Below are 24,297 nucleotides of genomic sequence, written 5' to 3' on the forward strand. Positions count from 1 at the left end.
CCATCTTGCGGCAAACACAGAGGACCCCCTCCTCTCAATGTACGGCACTGCCCCGACAGCTGGCGCGCCACGCGCGCATTGGGGCTGTGCGGGGACCGGTGCGAGGCCCGTCGCAGCCTGGACTCCCTCTCCCCTGACGGCGCTTCGCCGTGCTCCCTCATGGGTTGCAGAATCAAGCGTCCTTCCTTTCTTTAGATCAGTATCTGTCTATCTCTCTGCCCGTGCCGATCACGACGTTTGGCTGGCGTAGATCATTTCTCCCTCCGAGACACCGAGTTCTTTGGTTCGTTCCGCTTACTCAGGCGCACGTTTCGTTGCCGCGCCGAACGCTGCATTGTTCGACGCTCACCGTGTAATAGGTGGGTGCAAAGTCCAATTGCGGGGCGCCGCGTAAGGGACCGCTGCCTGTAGCGCATTGTCTTACACCCCTTGGCGGGTCGACGGGAACGCTGTCGCGTTCCACTTTTGAAGGCGAAGCTTAAGCGCCCTCCAATTTTTTCTCGTATTTTTGCTTCTAGAGATCAAGCGCGCGCGCTTTACATGCAAAACCGCTTTATTAATAAGCATAAATGATTGCGAACGATCTCTGCCCACCTCCATCGAATACGTGCCACGTGCAATTTCATAAAGACGCAAGACGCCTTGTGAAATGAGGAAATGTTTATTTCATTCTAGATAATTGCGCGTTGCGGCCGTTTCGTGCATTCATCCAACGTTGTGTGACCAGGTAAGCAGCTGTAGTTCCCGTACGAAGCTGCACCGGTCGACATCAGCTGAAAAAGGTTAATTACAAGCACGTGTTATTTTGGCATTAACACATACGAATAATGGGTTTAGAGACGAAATGTGCGGAAGTGGCGAATGGGCGCCAATACAAAGAAAAGCAGTTCGCTTTTACATACACAGCGTAAACAATACCCGCCTCATCCCAAACAATACCGTACATACCACGAAAAAATTCTACTTCCTAGCATTCCCCTCTTCTCGGGACTCCCTTTCTGCACCTTAAATGCACAAATACACGGGCTACTGCGCGTTTCCAAAAGAACATGGCTACAATCGACGCGATGGTATGCTACGAATACGGAGAGGTGACCGCAACAGACGGCCTCAACCAGACCAAGCTGGACGTTCGCAGAATTCGTTCTACTCGCACTCAAGACAAATGCGTGGGCGCGAAGCCCGTCTTCAGTCGTGCAGAAGACAACTTTCGACTTGCAAGTTCCTAGCGTTTGAGCTCCTTCGCATTATCTTTTGCGCGTTCTGCCAGCGCAAGCGACACACTCCCGTGTTACCACTCTTGCCAATTGCTCGTTGAATTTTCGACAAGCGTGAGTACCGAATGAAGGTTTAAGTTGTTGCGGGCCCTAACAATTGTCCCAAACTTGTCGCAGGAAGATTCAGTAAACGCCAAACTAAATTTTTCAGCATGGCTGAGCTGCGTTTTGCTGCGTCACAGCAGGCGCGGCCATTGTGCCTAAAAATTATCCTAAAATACAAAAAAATTTATTTACAATAATGTTTGGGGTCAGATAAAGCGTCAGGAACTTGCTCCAGTAAGAATCAGTTCACGCGAGAAAACTCCACCACATAGCGGAGCTGCTTTTCGCTATCCGCGGCACAAGGCCAGGCGCGGGGGGCGTGCCTCATAAGTAAAAAAAAATGCCGAAAGCAATTTTCAACAATGTTGGGCGTCAGAGAAGGCGCCACAAACTTATCTTGTCAGTCTTGTCATTAGAGCGTGAAACTTAACTGCGTACTAGGGCCCAGCTGCTTTTCGTTAAGCGCGTCACAACGCAACGCGCGGCCACTGCGCTTGAAAACTACCCCAGAAGGTAATGAAATTAGTTAGGAAAACCCCGAAACGCAATAAAATTAGTTACAATAATGTTTGGGACTAGAGAAAGAGCCAGAGCTTTCCCCAGTAAGGCTCAGTGCACGCACCCTGTGAGGCCACTATGCCCAAAAACTACCAAAATAGGTTAAAATAATGTTGGGCTCATGGAAAGCGTCGCAGACATCTCTCACTACGAGTGAATAATTCACCTTAACTGTGCCACGACGGCCAAGCTGTTTTGCGCTAACTGCGTCACAACTCTAGATTCCGTGCCGTAAGCCTAATTGCTTGAAATGCATCGCAGACTGTGAAACAAAAAATTGGAGGACGCTTAAGCTTCGCCTTCAAGAGTGGAACGCGACAGCGTTCCCGTCGACCCGCCAAGGGGTGCAAGACAGTGGGCTACGGGGAAGCGACTATGCGCCCCGAATCGGACGCGGTGAGCGTCGAGCAGCGCCGCGTTCGGCGCGGCAACGAAATGTGCGCCTGAGCAAGCGACGCACGCCTGAGCCTTAGAAACAGCTCGTTTCTAACGCAACACCGCATTCACTAGAGACGCTTTTGTACCGCTTTGAAGCATCGAACTCGTGGCTGAGTGGTAGAGTCTCCGTCTCACACTCCGGAGACCCTGGTTCGATTCCCACCCAGCCCATGTTGCAAGTTGTTTTTTATTCATGAAGTGCCTGCTGGGATTTATCGCTCACGGCCAACGACGCCGACACCGACGACACCGGCTTTTCTGCGACACGAGCTCCTTAACGCTGTCGCGTTAAAATTGGAGGACGCTTAAGCTTCGCCTTCAAGAGTGGAATGCGACGGCGTTCCCGTCGACCCGCCAAGGGGTACGGTGCAGCGACTACGCGCCCCGCATCGGACACGGTGAGCGTCGAACAACGCAGCGTTCGGCGCGGCAACGAAATGTGCGCCAGAGCAAGCGACGCACGCCTGAGCCTTGGAAACAGCTCGTTTCTAAGGCAACGCCGCATTCACTAGAGGCGCTTTTGCACCGCTTTGAAGCATCGAACTCATGGCTGAGTTGTAGCGTCTCCATCTCACACTCCGGAGACCCTGGTTCGATTCCCACCCTGCCCATCTTGCAAGTTGTTTTATGCGAAGCATATTACTAGAGCTCAACCCAGCTCCTCAGGCGCGGCGGTGTCGCCTTCAATACCACGTGACACCGTGACGTCACGACAGAGGAGAAACGGGGCTCCAACTCGCGCCGTCGCTCGCGGCGTCGCGGCGGTCCATATAAGCAGCTGCGCTTGCCTCTGCTAGACACTCACGAGGTGAGATACCTCCTGGAGACAGAGCTGCTCGTTGGAATGAGAAGCGAAGGTTGCGGCGTGCTACAGAGACTGTTTCTAGGTGGCTTTGCTACGGCGCAGCGACTACGCGCCCCGCATCGGACGCGGTGAGCGTCGAGCAACGCAGCGTTCGGCGCGACAACGAAATGTGCGCCTGAGCAAGCGCCGCACGCCTGAGCCGACGCCGACGACACCGGCTTTTCTGCGACACGAACTCCTTAACGCTGTCGCGTTAAAAAAAAGGCTAGTATGCTTCGCATCCTGGGCTTAACCTTAGCTAAGCCTGGCCATTTTTTTTAATTCATAAAGTGCCTGCTGGGATTTATCGCTCACGGCCAACGCCGTCGACGCCGACACAGACGCCAACGACACCGGCTTTTCTGCGACACGAGCTCCTTAACGCTGTCGCGTTAAAATTGCTCACCTTGCCCAGTGGAATAGTGCAGTGGTGGGTTGTGGAAGTGCAGAAGAAACGCAAGACTTCGCCGGGAGCCCAAGAAACCAGGGCCGCTATCTTGCACAGTCAACAGCAAAAGATTGCGGGATGCGCGAGCACGTGGCAAAGCGACCATCCTCCCCTTCTAGCGGTGAACCCCTGGTGTCGAGACCGACGCCTGAACACATGCACGTCCCTCAGAGACTGCAAGCGTGCATGCATCCGCGCTTCCTCTTTGCGCGCCGCGATATGCGAATGTAGCCGCGAGGTAGCCCTCTGGCGATATGCGCCGTGGCTGCTTCGACGAACAGAACTTCCTTTATTCCTTTATTTTCGTCGTGCCGGTCTCCTTCTATAGAGCACGTCTTCTGCCAAGCTCTTCTGCGGTAGAACGCACCGTTCGTAAAAAGAAAGAAACAACGAAGATAGGCCACGAAAAGGTGCAGCCCAGAAAAAGGAAATGACTTGTTGCGTTCGCCACCGGGCCAACCCTATGCGTCAGCGCTCGTGACTCGACAAAAAGCGGCCGCACTGGCGCCCGCAAGTTCACGCTTCTAAGCACGTTTCACACAGTTTCGCCCGTTTTCACACATTCACCTGTCGGTAGGCAACGGATTAAAGGTAAGCCGCAAAGTATAATTTAATTTACACGCAGATATTCTTAGTTTTTCCGAGGAACAGTAAAAAAATGAAGGAATGCCTGTTAACTTCGCTTCACAGTCTCTTTTTTTTTTTTGCGATGCTCGCGGCAGCAAACGGTCCGCGTTAATACCAGCATGACGTATTTCCTGTTGCCAGTTTTCGCAGCGTGTACCCCCGTGTTGAATTTCTTTCTCTATGACATGCCGTTGTCGTCTCGTAATCGTCGTCACACAGTCACCGTCATGCTATCCTCGTGACTCCAGCCAACCTATCCTCCTGACAACCGGCTAAATTGTTTTGCGTGTGATCCATCTGTACATTTTCCGGTACCGCGCATCATCCTATCGCCGTAGCTTCGACCCTGCTCCATATGTTTCGCCATGCCCGTAGTCCTCTGCCTCTCGGAACCCCGGCCAGATGTCATCATACTCTGACAACCGCCCTCTTGTTGACCGACGTTCACCGTCACCTCGACGCCGCTCACTTTCGCTAATCCGTCATCGTCCGTCTACGCCGGAACAGTAAAACTAATCGCCGTAGTTCCAGAGGCAGAATGTGCGTCACCCACGAATGGATGAAGGCCGCTCCCTTCTCCGACTAATGTTATTGACGTATGCATGTGTATGCGGACGGCGTCGCTGCACTCGCCCCCGTCGACACTGGTACCGCACTTTCAGCTATTAGTGCCGAACTTTTTCGCTTGCTGCGAAAAGTGGCAACGCCACAGTCTAGCATATCACTTCGTGCTGCCAGCACAGACCACGTCACGTCTTTCGCTGGCGGTTGTGCGAGCGTTGTGATTAACGGCCTCCCCTACATCGTAGAATTGTCGGTGCTGTATTATTCTGCCAACGATCTTAGCTTGGGCTGGGAATTCCTTTCCGCTAATAAGGTATTTATTGAATGTCCTCCCACTGAAGTGGAGTTTCAAGGGCTTCGCTTCTTGACCCTCGTCAAGCTGAAGATAAAGTATTTGCTGACGAAGACGTTGCAATTCCACCGCACTCATATTCCATTTCCACGGGGTTATGAAACGTTGTTGCTGATGTAAACGACCTTTTTACGCCATCTGCTATTTTCCTTCGTCGCAAATTCTTCCCGCTGCCTTTCCCTCTTTTTGAAGTTCATGCCGGCGTCAGCAGACTGTTCGTTTCCAACCAATTGTCTGTTCCCCTCACTTTTGCTTCGGGGGGAGTGCGGTGGCCGCGTCCAGCATGTCGACCCTGCTGCCATCACCCCAACTAGTTCCATCGCCATTCGTGAGCTCGCCGGAGTGGCCTGTAAGTCCGCTGAAGGGCTGAGTTAACCTGATGTGCAACATAGCTTCATCGCCGACAACTTGACTGCTTCACAACGCGCCCAGCTTCCGCGCCTTCTTGGCAAGTTCCGTTCTTCTCCCGGCCACGGCGGCCGCATTTCGATGGGGGCGAAATGCGAAAACACCCGTGTACTTAGATTTAGGTGCACGTTAAAGAACCCCAGGGGCGCGATCGGATATATTTTGTTCGATACGCGTTCTGTTCAGTTGCTGCAACGTCACAAAGTTGCAGTATGCAAAATTTGTGACAGCGGGGCGGAGAGAGCAGCCAATCAGGAAGCGGTGACCTCCCCGGAAGTTTACCTCCGTCGTTTGTCGTCTGCTTGCAAACAGTATACTACAAAGCCAAATGTTTCTCGCCTTCGAATTGAGTGAAATCTTTATCTAAAAAAATGTATTTTTTCTTCTCCAGCCCAAACACGTTTTCAAATAGTAGTACTTTTGACTACTGCAATTTATAACTATTAGGTTCTTTGCGTCGTCCCTAGGTGGTGTCGCGCACAGCGAGAAGGAAAAGGAAAAAAAACGACGTGAAGAGTGGCGCACTTTTCAAGAGGCAGCGACAACATCCCAGTGGCTCGCTGGCACCGATGATGTTGTCGATTTCTCTGTACAACCAACGAATTATTTGTTTCGAGAAACAAAAAGGACGCCGGAATTCACATTCTGCCATTTCTTCAAACGCGTTTCGCACCGCCACCCGCTCTCCTCCTTCCTCTAGAAACGCCAGCGCAACAATCTACGTTTCCAATGGAAGCGCCATTTTCTAGAATTAAACTATGGATTAGATTCAAACGTGCCATTCCACAGCCGAAAAGGCCGCCTGTTGGATCCAATCCAATCCACCAGAGGCGCGATGCGAAGCCGTATGATCGCTCCAAACTTCTCAACTCCCGCCGCGTTCGGACGAAATGCTCGGTGGGCGGATGATTGACAGGAGCGTGTCGTCATTTTGACGTCACCAAAAACGAACGGGGCGGCGCCCCGCGGCTGTCGACGTCGGCGTGGAGTAGGCAAATCGCGCGCTCCGGTAACCGAACGAACGCGCCGAACAACCATCTCCGATCGCACCCCTGGTGGTCGAAATTTCCGGAGTCCTCTGCTACGGCGTGCCTCATAATCAGAAAGTGGTTTTGGCACGTAAAATCCCATAATTCAACCTCCGTTCTTCTTTCGACTGCCAGCATGTTCCCCTGGACCGCATGTCAATGTTTGTCATCGCATCGACACGGGTAGCATTGCTTCACTGCGACAAACACCACATAGTGTAAGCGCGACAGAGCGCCGCGTTGCTATGACCAAGTCGCTAACATGCTTAAGCGTAGCGCCATGCTGCCTTCGGATAGCCCCTTGGCGTCTCAAGTTGTTCTTGTTAGGAAGGGCGGGTCAATTGGATTCTGTGTCGCTTACCATCGTCCTAACAAAATTATTCGTAAAGATGTCCATTCTCTACAGCGAATTTACGATGCCCTTGACTGCATTCAAGGCGCGAAGTTTCCTTATATCGACTTATGCCTCATATTGACTTATACAAACAGGTCGTCCCACATAACAAGAGCCAAATTTTAAAAAATGAAATACACTCCGGACGAGAGTTGAACCAAAGGCATAATATTGGCACTGGCCTAGAGTCGATCAGGCTAATTTTTTACTTTCCCTTTAACTAGCGGATTAGTTATGTTTAGTTAATCAACTTTTTAGGTATTGGCTGCAGACACCAAGTGTGTTAGGCAAAGTTGTAGAGCGCCTTGAGAAACCTCTCAATAAATTGTTTCCAGCACTATATATCTCGCATGGCCCTTTTTTCCATGTTCCAAGGAAGGCCCGCGAAATATGAGAAAACACGTGACGGGGTGCTTGCTCACTATTATTGCGCTACTCTCAAACTTGCGATTTATGAACAAGGTTGGCTGCAGTGAGACTGGCCCCCTACAGGGCGTTATGCCTGGTCTAGGGCTTGCGGCTCTTATCGCATGACGGTGCAAATGCATGCTGCTGGCCGAGCATTGCTGAAGCGCTAAAGAGTCTAAGGCCACGAAAAGCAAGAGACGATAGCAGCATATTGATTCTGCTTGAAAGAAAGAAATGATAAAGCGCGTGGGAACGACAGAAGGTGATGTCGGCTGCTACAATTTTGCCTTTATAGACAAATAACCTTGTAGCAGTTTTAGAATTGAACGATGATGCCACAACAATAAACTTAGGCCTCGAATAATAGCAGATAAATCACACGGGGCCAAAACTAACTAATGGTTAAAAAAACCTTGGCTATATTCTGATGAAGAATGAGAGGGTAGCTGTAGGCGTAATCAAACTTCATAAGAGGTATAGATTAAAGGTAGTACGAGCCTACGCTCCAACATCCTGTCACGATGACGAGGAAGTAGATCAGTTTGATGAAGATGTTGAATGAGCGACGAGAAAGGTGCAAACTCAGTGTACAGTAGTTACGGTCGGCTTCAATGCAAAAGTGGGGAAAAGCAGGCTGGTGAACAAGCAATTGGCAACTACGGCGTCTATTCTTGGAATGCTAGAGGAGAGATGCGGGTAGGATTCGCAGAAAAGAATAAGCCTCGAATAATGAACACCTTTATCAGGAACCGTAGCAACAGAAAGTGGGCGTGGAAAAGCCCTAATGGTGAAAGAAGAAATGAAATTGACTTCGTACTTTCTGCTGACCCCAGCATAGTGGAGGATGTAGAAGTGATGGGTAGGGTAAAGTTACAAAGGGTAATGAGGGCTTGAATTCACCTCAATTTGAAGAGACAAAGAGCCAAATTGGTCAAGAAGAAACAGGTCCACCTAGAGGCAGTAAGGGTAAAAGCAGGCAAATTTTGGCTGATACTTGCAAACAACTGTGCAGCCTTAGAACATAGAGATGATGATGATGACATAGTGCTAATGAATGAAACCGTAACTAGGTCGGCTTCAGAGGCAGCAATTGAAGTGGGAGGCAACACACCAAGGCAACCAGTAGGCAATCTCTCATGTAACAAAAGACCTAATAGAGAAACGATAAAAAATGAAAGTGTCCAACTCAAGGCGAAAATAAGTGATATTCGAAACTATAACGTGAGAAAGACTGAAGAAGCCATGAAAAATGGACGCAGCCTGAAATTAGTGAGAAAGAAACTTGGCATAGGACAAACCAAGATGTATGCACTAAAAGATAAGCAGGGTATTATCATCACCGATCTCGAAGATATAGTAAAAGTAGCGGAAGAAGTCTACACTGACCTGTACAGTACCCATAGAAGTCAGGATACCTCAATTAGAAACAGTAATGAACAGGTTACAGAAAATCCTCCTATAACTAACTCGCGATGAGATCAAAAGCGCCTTGCAAGACATGAAGCGAGGCAGAGCGGCAGAAGATGGAATAACAATCGATTTAATCAAAGATGGAGGAGACATAATGCTTGGAAAACTGGCGGCTCTCTATACGAAGTGCCTACCAACTGCAATCGTCCCAGAACACTGGACGAATGCAAACATTATACTAATCCATAAAAAGGGAGACGTTAAAGAATTGAAAAATTATGGGCCCATTAGCTTACACCCAGTATGATATATCATAATTACCAAAATAATCTCCGATATAATAAGGGCAACAGTGGACGTTAGTCAACCTGGGGAACAGGCTGGCTTCAGGAAGGGATACTCTACAGTGGATCACATCCATGTCATTAGTCAGGTTATCGAGAAATCAACAGAGTATAATAGGCCTCTCTATATGAGTTTAATAGATTGCGGAAAGGCATTTGATTCAGTAGAGATACCAACAGTCATAGCAGCATTACGTAATCAAGGAGTACGGAACGTTTACCTAAATACCTTCGAAAATATCTACAGAGGTTCTGCAGCTACCTTAATTCTGCACAAGGAAGTAGGAAGATATCGATAAAAAAGGGGTCAGACAGGGAGACACAATCTCTCCAATGCCATTCGCTGCGTGCTGGGAAGTATTCAAGCTATTCAGCTGGGAAGGCTTAGGAGTAAAGATCGACGGCGAATATGTCAGCAACTTTCAGTTTGCCGATGACATTGTTCTATTCAGCAACAACGCCGACGAATTACAATAAATGATTGAGCACCTTAACAGAGACAGCGTGTAAGTTAGGATTGAAGATTAATATGCCAAAGACAAAGATAATGTTAAATAGCCGGGCAAAGGAACAAGAGTTCAGAATCGCCAGTCGGCCTCTAGAATCTGTGAAGGAGTACATTTACCCACGTCAATTATTCATAGGGAATGCGGATCATGAAAAGGAAATTCACAGAAGAATAAAATTGTGTAGGATCACATACGGCAGACATTGCCAGCTCCTGACTGGAAGCTTACCGTTATCATTGAAAAGGAAGGTGCGCAATCATTTTACCAGTGCTGACATATGGGGCTGAGACTTCGAGACTGACAAAGAAGCTTGAGAACAAGTTAAGGACCACGCAAAAAGCGATGGAAGGAAGATTGCTAGGCATACACTCTAAGAAAAGTTTACACCCTTTGGAGTGTATATTTGCCACACAACAATACTCGTCATCTGTCTTGCCCGCATTTCTTTTTTTGAAAACGCTGCGCTCGTTACTTTCCTGTCGGGTATGCTATGTCATGCTGATAACGCGCATGCCGTTCGTTACTGGAAAGTGCCGGGCTCGCCGCGTCAAAGAAAGGAAATGCGGACAAGACAGATGACGATTACTGTTGTGTGGCAATTATACACCTCAAAGTGTGCAGCTGTTTTTCGAGTGTAACGTTAAGAGACAGAAAGATAGCGGTTTGGATCAGAAAGGAAACGGGTATAGACGATATTCTAATTGACATCAGGAGAAAAAAATGGATCTGGGTGTGATGTTATTGGGTGCAGCATCACGCCAGAAAAGGCAGGAGCAGCATGCAGAAGCACAAACACACATCAGACTTGTATTGACGCACACAACATATATACGGCACACACACGCGACACTTCCCCAAAATAACTCAGATGACATGCAGCTATATACTTTTATCAGTCAATTATAATCGGCCTACAGTTCAGGCGGAGGCGCATGTCGCCGTGTTGGAGACTTTGTGGAACCGATGTCGGCCAGTGGAGTCGGACAGCAGCGTCGGCCGGCCGGGTCGAACGGCCGGGTCGGACGGCCGCGTCGGACGGCCGAGTCGGACAGCCGGGTCGGATGGCTGGGTCGGACCGCCTCGCGGGGCTCAGGTGGCCGGCCGCACTCACCGGGTTGCGTCCGCAGCTGGCGGAGTAGCCCTGCGGCCGCTCACGAGAACGCTCAATCGCCCCGGTTCAGGACCACCAGCCCTCCTGAACCAGTTGCCCAGCGGAAGAGCGGGGCGAGGTAACCTCTCAGCGGGCGACAGCGTTGGCTCGGGTGTGGCGCAGTGGCGCCGGCGGCGATAGCTCCTATGGGCCAGACGCCCAGCGAGGAAGCTCTTTTCCGTCGAACGCTGAAACTCGCGCACTGCTCACGCCACGGGACCACGGGCCACCCTCTCTCGCGCCACGCTTTTAACGCGATAGCGTTAAGGAGCTCGTGTCGCAGAAAAGCCGGTGTCGTCGGCGTCGGCGTCCGCGGCGTTGACCGTGAGCTATAAATCATGGCAGGCACTCCATAAATAAAAAGCAACTTCCAAGATGGGCTGGGTGGGAATCGAACCAGGGTCTCCGGAGTGTGAGACGGAGACGCTACCACTCAGCCAAGAGTTCGATGCTTCCAAGAGGTACAAACGCGCCTCTAGTGAATGCGGTGTTGCCTTCAAAACGAGCCGTGGAAAGTTATACTGCGGTGTATATCGGTAATTATGAACATGTAACTTACAGAAGTCGCAACTACACGAGTAGCGAAGTGCGTTTCGCTGCATTTCTTCTGCGCTTTCCGCACACGCAGAGCCATCTTGCGGCAAACACAGAAGACCCCCTCCTCTCCATGTACGGCGCTGCCCCGACAGATAGCGCCACGCGCGCATTGGAGCTGTTGCGGCTCGGAGTCTCTCCCCTGACAACGCTTCGCCTTGCTCCCTAAGCGTCCTTCCTTTCTTTAGATCACTATCTGTCTATCTCTCTGCCCGTGCCGATCACGACGTTTGGCTGGCGTGCATCATTTCCCCCTCTGAGAGATACGGAGTTCTTTGGTTCGTTCCGCTTGCTCAGGCGCACGTTTCGTTGCTGCGCCGAACGCCGCGTTGCTCGACCATATGGCTCGACGCTCACCGCGTCCGATACGGGGCGCCTCGTGAGTTATGGCTGCCCTGTAGCCCATTGTCTTACACCCCTTGGCGGGTCGACGGGAACGCTGTAGCGTTCCACTCTTGAAGGCGAAGCTTAAGCGTCCTCCAATTTTTATGCGAAGCATATTACGAGGGCTCAACCCAGCTCCTCAGGCGCGGCGGTGACCATGAAATCACGTGACACCGTGACGTCACGACAGAGGAGAAGTGGAGGGCTCAACCCAGCTCCTCAGGCGCGGCGGTGACCATGAAATCACGTGACACCGTGACGTCACGACAGAGGAGAAGTGGAGGGCTCAACCCAGCTCCTCAGGCGCGGCGGTGACCATGAAATCACGTGACACCGTGACGTCACGACAGAGGAGAAGTGGCTTTGGCTCAACTCTTGCAAGACGGGCTGGGTGGGAATCGAACCAGGGTCTCCGGAGTGTGGGACGGAGACGCTACCACTGAGCCACGAGTACAACGCTTCAAAGCGGTACAAAAGCGCCTCTAGTGAATGCGGTGTTGCCTTAGAAACGCGCTGTTTCTAAGGCGTGCGTCTCTTGCTCAGGCGCACATTTCGTTGCCGCGCCGAACGCTGCTTTGCTCGACGCTCACCGCGTCCAATGCGGGGCGCGTAGTCGCTGCCCTGTAGCCCATTGTCTTACACCCCTTGGCGGGTCGACGGGAACGCTGTCGCGTTCCACTCTTGAAGGCGAAGAAGTAATGCATGAGTTGTTTCTTCGTCTAGCCGAACCAAATATAGCCAAGCAACAGCAGTTCACCAGGCTAAACAGTGGTTCAACAACTAAAATAAAGGCTAGTATGCTTCGCATCCTGGGCTTAACCTTACCTAAGCCACAGCCATTTTTTTAGGCGCCACTGCCGACGCTCCCAAATTGGTGTCGATGATGATGATGGCCCTCTTGCAGGTGTTTGCAAACAGTCGCTGTCATCTTCGCCACCGCACGGCGCACTGTCTTATATTTATACTTTCCACTCCCGCGTGCAGCATATTATCACACTGGGCAGGTCATGTAATGCGCAGGTAAGATAACCCTTGGACCATTTGGGTTACAGAATGGATACCAGGAGAAGGGAAACGCAATCGAGCACGACAGAACACTGGGTGGAGCGGCGAAATTACGAAATTCGCAGGCGCTAGTTGGAATTGGTTGGCGCAGGACAGGGGTAATTGGTGATCTCAGGGAGTGGCCTTCGTCCTGCATTGGACATGAAATGGGCTGATGATAATGATGATATATATCTTGAAAGGAGGTTTATTGAAGCTCGTTCGAGGGGTCGCTAGTAGCTCTTCATGACCATTCCAGGCTCTTGGCATCAGCATATCGAGCTGGGCTCTCGCGCCGCAGCGGTGGCAGTAAGCACAGCGCTACTAGTGTAATCCCAACTACAATTGCCTCCGTGGCGAAGAGGAGCCATCCTGGCGACCTAAGGTGTAGAAACGATAAGGGGGTCGTGGTACAGCTTGAGGCCCCTTACGTGAACCACCTCTCAAGGCCACGGTGGAGCTTGTCTGAAGATGGAGTTAGCGGTTCGAGCACATAGTTCACAGGCGATGTGAGCTCGACGAAACGGCACGGATCCTTATGTGTCGGAGCAGGCTTTGGGCAAAGGCATACAAGATGGTGACCCGTAGCATTAAAAGGGTGGCTTGTCGACGAAAGGTTGGAAGACATGTAGACATTCACGAACTGGCGAGAAGGCCAATGCGAGACGTAAAACACGGATGATTTTTCTGTTCAGTTGCATGTCAATAACAGCAATCGTAGCAAACGGGCATTCCATGGATGAGGATGGAGTTTCGTCGGATCGCATGGGTGATCAAGAGAGCGCATCTGCGTGAGGTAGTTGACGCCCGGAGCTATAGACGACGGAAATGTCAAATTCTTGGAGCCGTGACATTGTGACAGACCACCACGCGCTGTGCTGGAATGCGTCACTGAAAGGCCCGTGAGGACATCTTTGTCCTCACGGGCCTTTCAGTGACGCATTCCAGCACAGCGCGTGGTGGTCTGTCACAACGTCGAACGGATGTCTGTAAAAGTAAGGGCGAAATTTGTTTAAGGCCCAAACAATAGCCAACCTTTTTTTTCTGTGACAGAATAATTGATTTCTGCCTTCGTGAGGGCACGACTCGCATTTGCAACCACATATTCCGGGAAGCCTGGCTTGTGTTGTGCAAGGGCGGCTCCAAGACCAACGCCGGTGGCGCCCGCATGAACTTCGGTTGGAACGCTCAGGTCGTGGTGGCGTAGAACAAGCGATGAGGTAAGAAGACAACGGAAAGTTGTGAAAGCTTAGTCAAATACCGCAATCCAATCGCGAGCGTCAAAGGGCCAGCCAGGAGCTTTATCGACGGGGCGATGCTGCAGGCTGACTTGCGCAAGAAGCGACGAAAATAATAGCAAAGACAGACAAAACTTCGGAACTCTTTCACTGTAGTCGGCCGCGGAAATTTTATGGCAGCATGAAGCTTGCCAGGTCTGGAAGGATATCACCTTTGGAAGCGACGTGGCCAAGTATGGTAAGGTGGCGGGCGCCAAAGTGACACTTTTCCAACTTAAATTGAAGGCCGGCGGTGCCAAGGCAAATAAGAACTTCGCGTAGATGGGAGAGGTGAGTGGCGAAATTAGGGGAGGAAACTACCCCGTCGTCTAAATAACGCAGAATGTCTTCCATTTGAGGCCTAGCAGAATATTGTGCACCATTCTTTAATGTCGCGGGCGCAATGCTTAGGCCGAATGGCGTTACCGTAAACTCATACAGGCCGTCAGGCGTAATGAAAGCTGTCTTCGAGGCGGAGGAATCATCCATCGGGACTTGCCCATATTCCTAACGCAAGTCCAAATAAGAAAAGAATTCGGCACCGTGTCCAGAATCCACCACAATCTAGAGGGGCATCTATGCGTGGTAGAGGGCACACATATTTTCTTGTAAACATGCTGAGGCGACGATAGTCTACACTGAAACGAATCGAGCCTCCTCTTTTCTTAACTAGTACTAAGGGAGACGACCATGCACTGCAGTATGGCTTGATAACATCAGGTTGAAGCATGTCTTCAACTTGCTCGGTGAAGACACGACGCTTAGTGACACGTGGTACGGACGCTGGCGTAATGGTGCGTGATTTCCCGTATCAATGTAGTGAGAGATGGTACTTGTGCAACCTAATGATGCTTGGTTAAAGTCAAAGGAATCGTGAAAATTATTCAAGAGAGTAAAAAGCCGCTCACGTTGTGTCGGCTCGAGGTCATCGGCATTAGAGCGACAAAAAATATCCGGTGATATTCGGTTAGATGGCACATGGGGTGCGAATGCTGTTACGTTAGGGGAATGCACAATAACGCCAACGCCCACAGTCTACACGGTACCGATAGTCGCGCCACAGTGCAAAGCGAAAGTGCACGAATCTGGGTTAGAAACCAGTATTTCTGCAGCACCATCGTGAACCGTGAGGAGGGTGAAAGGCAACAATATAAGCTCCCGGCGACTGAAGATGGCCACGGGAGTAAACATGACCGTCGGATCGGCAAGCGATCCGCATGAAAGAGAGACAAATATAGCACTGTGACGAGGAAGGCCAGTATCTGAAGCTACACAGAACCTGCTATCATGAACTTGAAAGTCGTGAGATGGCAAATCACACAGAACGGAGAACTGAACCTCAGCATGTGCACAGTCAATGAGGGCATGATGGCGCGACAGAAAATCCCAACCGAGAATCACATCGTGTGAGCAACAAGTTAGCACAAAGAAGTCAATCGAATACAAAATGCCTCGAATCAGCACCCTGGCAGTGCACACAGCCAGGGGGCTGAACTTGTTGTGCACTGGCTGTTCTAAGCGATAGTGCCGAAGGCGTCATGATCACTTCCCACAATGCACGACAAAGCTTTTCACAAATCACGAATATCGACGAGCGCAAGAGATTTGATGGCATCAACGGACACTTCAACAACCTTAACTTTAGTTTTCCGCCTCAGTAGTACCGGCACTGCACCAACGACACATGGGTGAGAGTGAGCGCCGACGAGGGGAAGGCGAGCGACGAGTACCATAGAGCTGTGGCTGAGGAGCTCGTATGTCACCACCAGCGTAGACTTCGGGTGGCGGCGATTGAGGCACACGGAATGGTTGTAAGCCGTAGCTGGGGGGTCGCGCGGTGCCCGTGAAGATCTGGCCGGTGGCAGATGCGTGCTAGATGTCTCGGAGTACTGCAGGCGTACCATCTTGGGCCGTTGTCAACAGTACGCCTAGGATTCGTACCCTGCTGCTGTGCACTATAAAAGGGAGCCGCCGGCTAACGAGGTGAAGGCGGAGGAGAGAACCCCGGCAGACGAGGCGCCCGTACAACGGCTTCAGCATACGTCAGAGGCGCGGCCATGGTAACCGGCTGACACGGAGGTGGAGGAGCTGGGGCCGCTTGCTCTTGAATCATCTGTTGGATCGCTGAAGTCGAATATTGAGAAGGCTTCGCCGTGATCGGCAAAACGGAGAGTTGTTGCACGACCTCTTCGCGCACTAATTATTTTGTCTGCGACAGCAAAGTTGTCTGGTTGCCGCCAATAACCAATCCTGCTAGCGAATCGTCCGCGGGCTGTGGGCCCCGAGCAAAGATACGTTGTTTCTGTAGATCGTCAAAACATTGGCACAAATTGATAACTTCGGCCGCAGTGCGCGGATCATTGGCTAACAACATTTGAAGAGCGTCGTCATGAATGCCTTTCATAATGTGTTTTATCTTGTCGTGTTATGCCATTGACGTATTCACACGCTCACACAGGTCAATAATATCTTCGATGTAGCTTGTGAAAGTGTCACCGTGATTTTGCGCACGCCCACGTAAGCGTTGTTCAGGACGAAGCTTAGACAAAGCAGGGCGCCCGAACACCTGCGAAACTTGTCTTGAATGCGCTTCATGTTGTGAAGTCGTCTTCGTGGTTTCGGAACCAGAGGTTCGTGACGCCGATCAAATAAACCAGTACGTTATGCAACTTGCAGCCGTCGTCCCACTGGCTGTCCTGGCTCGCCCGTTCGTACGATGACAACCGATTCTCCACGTCATGGTAATCGTTGCCACTAAAAATGGCAGGGTCACGCTGGCGCAACACACCAGAAACGTTCACCGCTACAGGCTGTGGTATATCTTCCTGGGTGGTTTCGTCAGGCATGGCGGCAGCAGTGGGTAGAGTCCAGCTTCGGAGTACCAGTTTGCGAGGTTACCCAGCACTTCCACCAAATAAAAGAGGGGTTACTGCAGCTCGTTCGAGGGATCGGAAGTAGCTCTTAATGGCCAGTCCTAGCTCTTGGCATCAGCAGCTCGAGCTGGGGTCTCACGACGCAGCGGTGGCAGTGCACACAGTGCTGCATGCATATGCCCCACTACAACACACACTCACACACACACCCATTTATATAATATATATATATATATATACAACGAGAAGAAAGGGGGTTAAGTGAGGGGCCTGATTTTTTTATTAGTCATATCATAAGAAGCCATCAAACACTGACACCAAGGACAACATAGAGGAAATGACTTGTGCTTAATAAATGAAATAAAGAAACGATAAACTAATGGAAATCAAAGTGGATGAAAAAACAACTTGCCGCAGGTAGGAACCGAACCCACAACCTTCGCATTTCGCGTGCGATGCTCTACCAATTGAGCTACCGCGGCTCCGTTTTCCCATCCACTTTCTTGGTTATTTATGTGTCCTAGTAGAACCCTGGGAGTGTTAGCCAGTGCCACCACTGACAGACCTTGGCGGCGGACGTGGAACGCTTTCTTTGCCGCAGGCGTCACGAAAACGTGAACTTTAAGGGTGAAGGCAACTGGCCAATAAACCCACATAGGCTACCTGAAGGCATCAATGTTGCCGGATTCGAGACCCTCGCTATGTAATAACGAGAAGAAAGGGGGTTCACCGAGGGGCCCGATTTTTTCATTAGTCATATCATAAGAAGCCCACAAACACTGACACCAAGGACAACATAGGGGAAATTACTTGTGCTTAATAAATGAAATAAACAAACGATCAACTAATGGAAATTAAAGTGGATGAAAAAACAACTTGCCGCAGGTGGGAACCGAACCCACAACCTTCGCATTTCGCGTGCGATGCCCTACCACTTGAGCTACCGCTGCGCCGTTTTGCCATCCACTTTCTTGGGTATTTATGTGTCCTAGTAGAACCGTGGGAGTGTTAGCCAGTGCCACCACTGACAGACCTTGGCGGCGGACCTGGAACGCCTTTCTTGCCACAGGCGTCACGAAAACGCGATCTTTAAGGGTGAAGGCAACTGGTCAACAAACCCAACCCACATATGCTACCTGAAGGCATCAATGTTGCCGGATTCGAGACCCTCGTTATGTAATAACGAGAAGAAAGGGGGTTAACCGAGGGGCCCGATTTTTTTATTAGTCATATCATAAGAAGCCAACAAACACTGACACCAAGGACAACATAGGGGCAATTACTTGTGCTTAATAAATGAAATAAAGAAACGATAAACTAATGGAAAGTAAAGTGGATGAACTAGGACACAGCTTCTACTAGGACACATAAATACGCAAGAAAGTGGATGGGAAAACGGTGCCGCGGTAGCTCAATTGGTACACGATACGACGCGAAATGCGAAGGTTGTGGGTTCGGTTCCCACCTGCGGCAAGTTGTTTTTTCATACACCTTAATTTGCATTAGTTTATCGTTTCTTTATTTAATTTATTAAGCACAAGTAATTTCCCCTATGTTGTCGTGGTGTCAGTGTTTGTTGGCTTCTTATGATATGACTAATATATATATGTGTGTGTACGTGCGTGTGTGTCTGTGTGTGTGCATTGCGAACAAGGCTGGGCAAACGAAAATGGCAGAAGCACAGCTTGCAATAACAACGGAGGCATCCCTTGCTACCACGTATTCCGCGTGCACCTGCTTCGGCGCACTAGTGTACATCGAATCATAAAGATATAGGGACTGGTTTGGATGAATTGGTGTTTTTGTCAACTTTTTTATTTCACTTTCTCTCTCTCTCTCTCTCTTTTCTTTGCAGCTGTCATGTTTGTTGCTCTAGACAAGAGACTGGGTCTACTCGAGAATCCGCTGCCACCCGACTCGGATGCAGCTGGGATACTTAATGCAGTTTTCACAATTTTTTCTGACCTGGACAAATTGGTGACGCGATTTCCTTACTATCGGTACTTTCCAACGCCCACAATTCGGAGGTTTCAACGTGTTGGAGATTACCTAGTTCCGTAAGTACCATTACGCATTGTGCGTGTGTTCTTGTGTTTTTTTTTTCTGAGAGGGAGAACTAATTTACAGGGAGGCCGGCATAACCTATATTTCCCGCTAAAGGCTGAGGCTCTAAACTGGGGAAAGTAGCCTGTACATATGTGTGGTGCGTGCGAATTTTGTTTCCATCTTTATCTTCGCACAATTTCATGATATTTCTTAAAAACAGTTGACGCACAGATAGACAAATCGGACAGAACACATCATTTGGGATTGTTATGGAAGGTAAGGTAATGAACGCCCGAATATCCAGGCAAAAGTAATCGTTTAAAACTAATTTGGCGACGGGAAAGTATTTATTTGTAGAGATTTTTATACTGCTGTATATGTTACAATAACGTAGTGCAAGTTGTATGCTCCCACACATACCCAGTCATTAAAGTTGTCGACTAGGTACGACAGGTGCCATCTGTCTATTAGGGCACATACTCAGGGGTCCATGTGGTCTGCTCAGTAAGACAACAGCCAGCACCCACCATAGCAGCCCGAGCGTGTAGAAAACTGGGGTTACAGGGAGGACCTCAATAAAAAGATGGATTTATAAATAGATAGATATAAATTTGCTGACGTAGGCTAATAACTCAAACTGCACTGTAAGGTAACAGTCGATATTCTGACCCTTTGGCTCTGCGTACTGCATTGCAAAGATGCGGCCTGTAAAAACTGTTTTACGGGGCACAATTTCGAACTTAACACGTGGCAGGCGCGGCAAATGCTGCTTCAACCCTGTAGTGCTGGCAGTTTTCCATGTTCGGAGCATCAAAGCGTTTCTGCGAATTCGCACATGTGGCGTAGATGGTGAGCCAATAACAACGCGGATCGTTAGTCACGTCACTGTGAGCTGCCTGTTTATTTTCTGTTGTACGGCGACATCAGCTATGTGCCCGAAACTGATCTTTTTGTGTCCGACCTGTCCCGTCCATGGTCGACTCTGTTTTTCGGACGAAGACAGTTGTCGTCATCGACGACACACACGGTCACTTTTAAAGCGTAGCGCTAAAATGCAGGTTGAAAAGTTCTGTGTAGCCAGGAAATTCCTTTCCCAATACAGGGCAGGAATGTGCACTTAAAACCAGCGTGTACGTGGTTAATAGCTGCCAACCGGGGTACAATAAAGAACGACTCATTTTTCCGCGATAACAATGGGCGCACCAATGCAAAACACTACCAACTATTTCGCTTTCGCCATTCCCTATACGCGATACGTAGAAATGAGGAGTCAGACCTAGGCCAGAAATGGTTAGGCTTATACTAACAGGGGGATTAGGAAGGTTGCTACTTTGCTTCCATACTTCTTGGTTTCAGTATGGGACACTTTGGTAAACGCCTGAAGATTGACGATGGAAGGTGACAATAGGGGTCTCAAAACAAAAGGTTGCACCACTCACAGAACAATAACGAATGGGCGCGCAGCCGTCTCCTTTCCGCGGATTATCAAAGCATTAAGGTGCAGGCTATGCCGCGCCGAGCATCGCGCAAAAGAATTACGCGGAACCGCCTTCAACAGGAACATTCGTAGACATACGTAGCCTTATATGGCTGTCGGCATGATGTGGAATGCTTATGTTCAGTGAAGAGCACGTTGCTGCTCGTACTTCTCTTGCATATATAAATAAATACCACACACAATGCCAACACAATTCCCACACACATCATGTCCAAGCAACAAGACGTTCCGCACCATGCCGAGCTTCATATAATGCTACGCACATCTTCGACAGTTTCCGTTCACGGAGGTTCCGCGTAATTTATTTTCGCAAGAGACCTTCCCGTCATCCTCAGCTTCGCCGCTACCACGGCTTAAGAAAAAAAAATACGGCGTGTCCACAACCACCTCCACCACGATTTGAACCCATGCCAGCATTCGGGAGTCAAACGCGCAAACTACTCAGCTGAGAACAAGTGTTAGGCAATTAGAGCAAGATTTTGCGCTCCGCATAGACTCCGAGAAAAGTAACACAGGTGCATGTATGGATGCTTTCTATAAGTCACAATGAGCAGTACTGCATTGTACAAAGCGTACGTTATGTGAAATGCATAGAATCTGTATTGACGCGATAGTTCTGCGTTTGCGCACAATTGTGTTATCATGGTCATGAAAGCAGCGTCGGGTGTACAAAGGAGGCGTTTGTGAAAACGATGATAATAAGCCTCAAACGTGGCACGTATTTACGATAGAGGATGCGTTCTGATTAAGGTGGTTGCTGCACCACAACCTCCAAAACATTGACAAAGTAAACGCCAACAGTAAAGTTGGGACAACGCCATGTTGTTTATGTAGTAGCCCACAGTATTCCCAGTAACAAAGTATCTGAAAGAGTTGTCCTTGATGTATAAAGTGAAAGTAAAATCCCTGAAATTTCATTTGTCTAACGGTATCACATGAAGCTAAGAAACTGTGACAGCAAGGACAACATAGGGAAAATTACTTGTGCTTAATAAATGAAAAAATACACACACACACACACACACACACACACACACACACACACACACACACACACACACACACACACATATATATATATATATATATATATATATATATCATGACGAAGAAGATCGGCAGGCTGAAAAGCCCCCTTGCCATCGCGTGACACCCAGTTCGTTCGCCGGCTGCGCCCTACCTGCTGGTGCTGAGTTTGTCGCTGCTGCTCTACGAGCCGAATAAACCCCCCTTTACAATTGGTGGAGGTGCTGGGTACAACCAGAATTCTGGAACTTCGTAATCAGGCACTGCAGCCCGTCTTCATAATGCCGGAAGAAGGACCACCACAACCCGCTGCCCCGGTGAATACCGTGGTCTGCCCCGGCCCGTTGCGGCAACGCGACCCACCCATCTTCAGTGGTACCGAAGACCATGACGTAGAAGATTGGCTCGCTGACTACGACCGGGTGAGCATCCACAACCACTGGGACAACACCAAAAAACTTAATTACGTGTCGTTTTATTTGAGCGGTGTGGCCAACGTGTGGCACCGCAACCACGAACGTGATCTGACGACGTGGACGGCCTTCAAGACTAATGTGACAAAGGCATTTGGGCGCCCCGCGGTTCGCAAGCTTCGCGCCGAGCAACGTTTGCGTTGCCGTGCTCAACAGTGCGGGGAGACATTCACCAGCTATATAGAAGATGTTGTCGACCTCTGCAACCGCATTGACGTCGCAATGGCTGGTGCGGAGAAGATCCTCCATATCTTAAAAGGCATTGAAGACGACGCCTTCCAGATGCTGTTGTCGAAAAATCCCTCGACAGTCTCTGAACTCGTCAGGATGTGTCAAAGCTTCGACGAACTGCGCAAACAACGCGTAGCCACCCGCCAATCTACACCTCAGGCCACTTCAATGTCAAGCTTGGCTGCTGCCCCGGATAACACTTCGCTGCTGCTACCAATCAAGGAGTTCGTCCGTGAAGAGGTGGCTCGTCAGCTTTTCTTGATTCCACTTGCACATGGCCAGCCGAGTACTCCGTTGGCACCCGCTCTCCAGTCTGTCATCAAGGAGCAGGTAGCCGACCACATTTCGCCTTCTCTTCAGCAGGCTCTGACGGCCGCTCTCCTGACTTACGCCGAAGTCGCGATGAGGCCTGCACCACAGACCTACGGCCCCCTTCGCCCACCTTTGCGCCCACCCGTATCCCCTCCAGTTCGTCCACTGGTGCACTATACACGACCTCAAGAACATTGGCGCATGGAAGACAACCGTCCGATTTGCTTTTATTGTGGCCGTGCTGGACACGTGGCACGTCACTGTCGCCTGCTTACTCCGAACGTACCGAACAATGTGCGTCCGTATGCCCCACGTTTCCAACAACGCCGCAACTATTCGGACGCCTTTGAATCTGCTTCTGCCGTCGACACCGCATTCTCCGCCGCTCATCGTTCACCTTCTAGTCGCTGCCGCTTGCTTTGCCCCATGCACCGGAGGCGGAGCCCTTTGCGCCAGGAAAACTAAATATCGCAGTTCAGAAGGTGAAAACTGCAGCGCCAGCGAAATGTATAAGACCTCACACTTCCCCGACGAACGTTATTGAAGTCGCAATAGAAGGAACATTGACGCTAGCACTTGTCGAAACCGGCGCTGCACTTTCAGCGATAGATGCTCGTATTTGCCGCAAGATAGGAAAAGTGACGACGCCACTTTCTGGACTGTCTTCGAACTGCCAACGCGCAGCACGTTGAGCCATCCGGCGCCTGCAGTGCGCGTGTCGTAATTCAGGAGGTCAACTATATCATAGAATGCATCGTGTTGCCATCATGTTCACACGACGTCATATTAGGTTGGGACTTTCTCTCCACACATCATGCGATAATTGAATGCGCCCGCGCTGAAATCGAGCTGTTTCAGTTTTTGACCAATATTATCGCTGACCCAAAGGACCATCGTCGCAAAATCACTGTTTCAGAAGAAACCGTTATACCTGCCTGGTCTTCTACTCTTGTCAGTAGCTCTTGCGAATCTGAAGATGACGGCACAGTACTCTTCGCTCCGTCCGAACTCTTAGTTCACCCCCGTTCACTACTACTGCCGTTCGCCGTACTTTAGTTCAAAGCTGGCGCCTCTCTCATGTCCATCTCAAACCCATCGGCTATGCCAATTACTTTACGCCACCATGAAAGCCTTGGCAGGGCAGAGCAGCTGACCTCATCTTCAATATTTGACACGATGGACGACCACTCATTTTGCTGCTCTCGAGGCATCGCCTCCTCAGTCACTGTCGCGTTCTTTTTACGCCATCTATTGCCAGTGACCTTACGACGACGCAGCGCGACGAACTTCTTCGTTTGCTCCAAGGTTTCTCTCCGTATTTTGACAGCCAAGCAACATCACTCGGCCGTACAGCGACTGTTTCGCACACTATCTACACTGGGAGCCATGCACCGATTCGACAGCATCCCTACCCAGTATCGGCGACTGAAAGACACGTTATCAAAAAAAAAATTAAATTATGGGGTTTTACGTGCCAAAACCACTTTCTGATTATGAGGCACGCCGTAGTGGAGGACTCCGGAAATTTCGACCACCTGGGGTTCTTTAACGTGCACCTAAATCTAAGTACACGGGTGTTTTCGCATGTCGCCCCCATCGAAATGCGGCCGCCGTGACCGGGATTCGATCCCGCGACCTCGTGCTCAGCAGCCTAACACCATAGCCACTGAGCAACCACGGCGGGTGACACGTTATCAATGACCAGGTGAACGATATGCTCAATCGCGGTGTCATC

General features: G+C 50.0%; 1 protein-coding gene across 3 annotated transcripts in view; it reads left to right on the forward strand.

Annotated features, from left to right (window-relative positions):
* The window catches only part of LOC135913438 (probable cytochrome P450 12a4, mitochondrial), a 91,657-nt gene that overhangs the window by 27,057 nt on the left and 40,303 nt on the right, over window positions 1-24,297 (forward strand). For all 3 annotated transcript variants that reach the window (XM_065446011.1, XM_065446013.1, XM_065446012.1), the window contains one exon: window positions 18,832-19,033. In XM_065446011.1, coding sequence (XP_065302083.1) covers window positions 18,832-19,033 — 202 coding nt within the window. The remainder of the gene's footprint in view (window positions 1-18,831; window positions 19,034-24,297) is intronic.

The sequence above is a fragment of the Dermacentor albipictus genome, unplaced genomic scaffold, assembly GCF_038994185.2.
Source record: "Dermacentor albipictus isolate Rhodes 1998 colony unplaced genomic scaffold, USDA_Dalb.pri_finalv2 scaffold_15, whole genome shotgun sequence".
NCBI lineage: Eukaryota > Metazoa > Arthropoda > Arachnida > Ixodida > Ixodidae > Dermacentor > Dermacentor albipictus.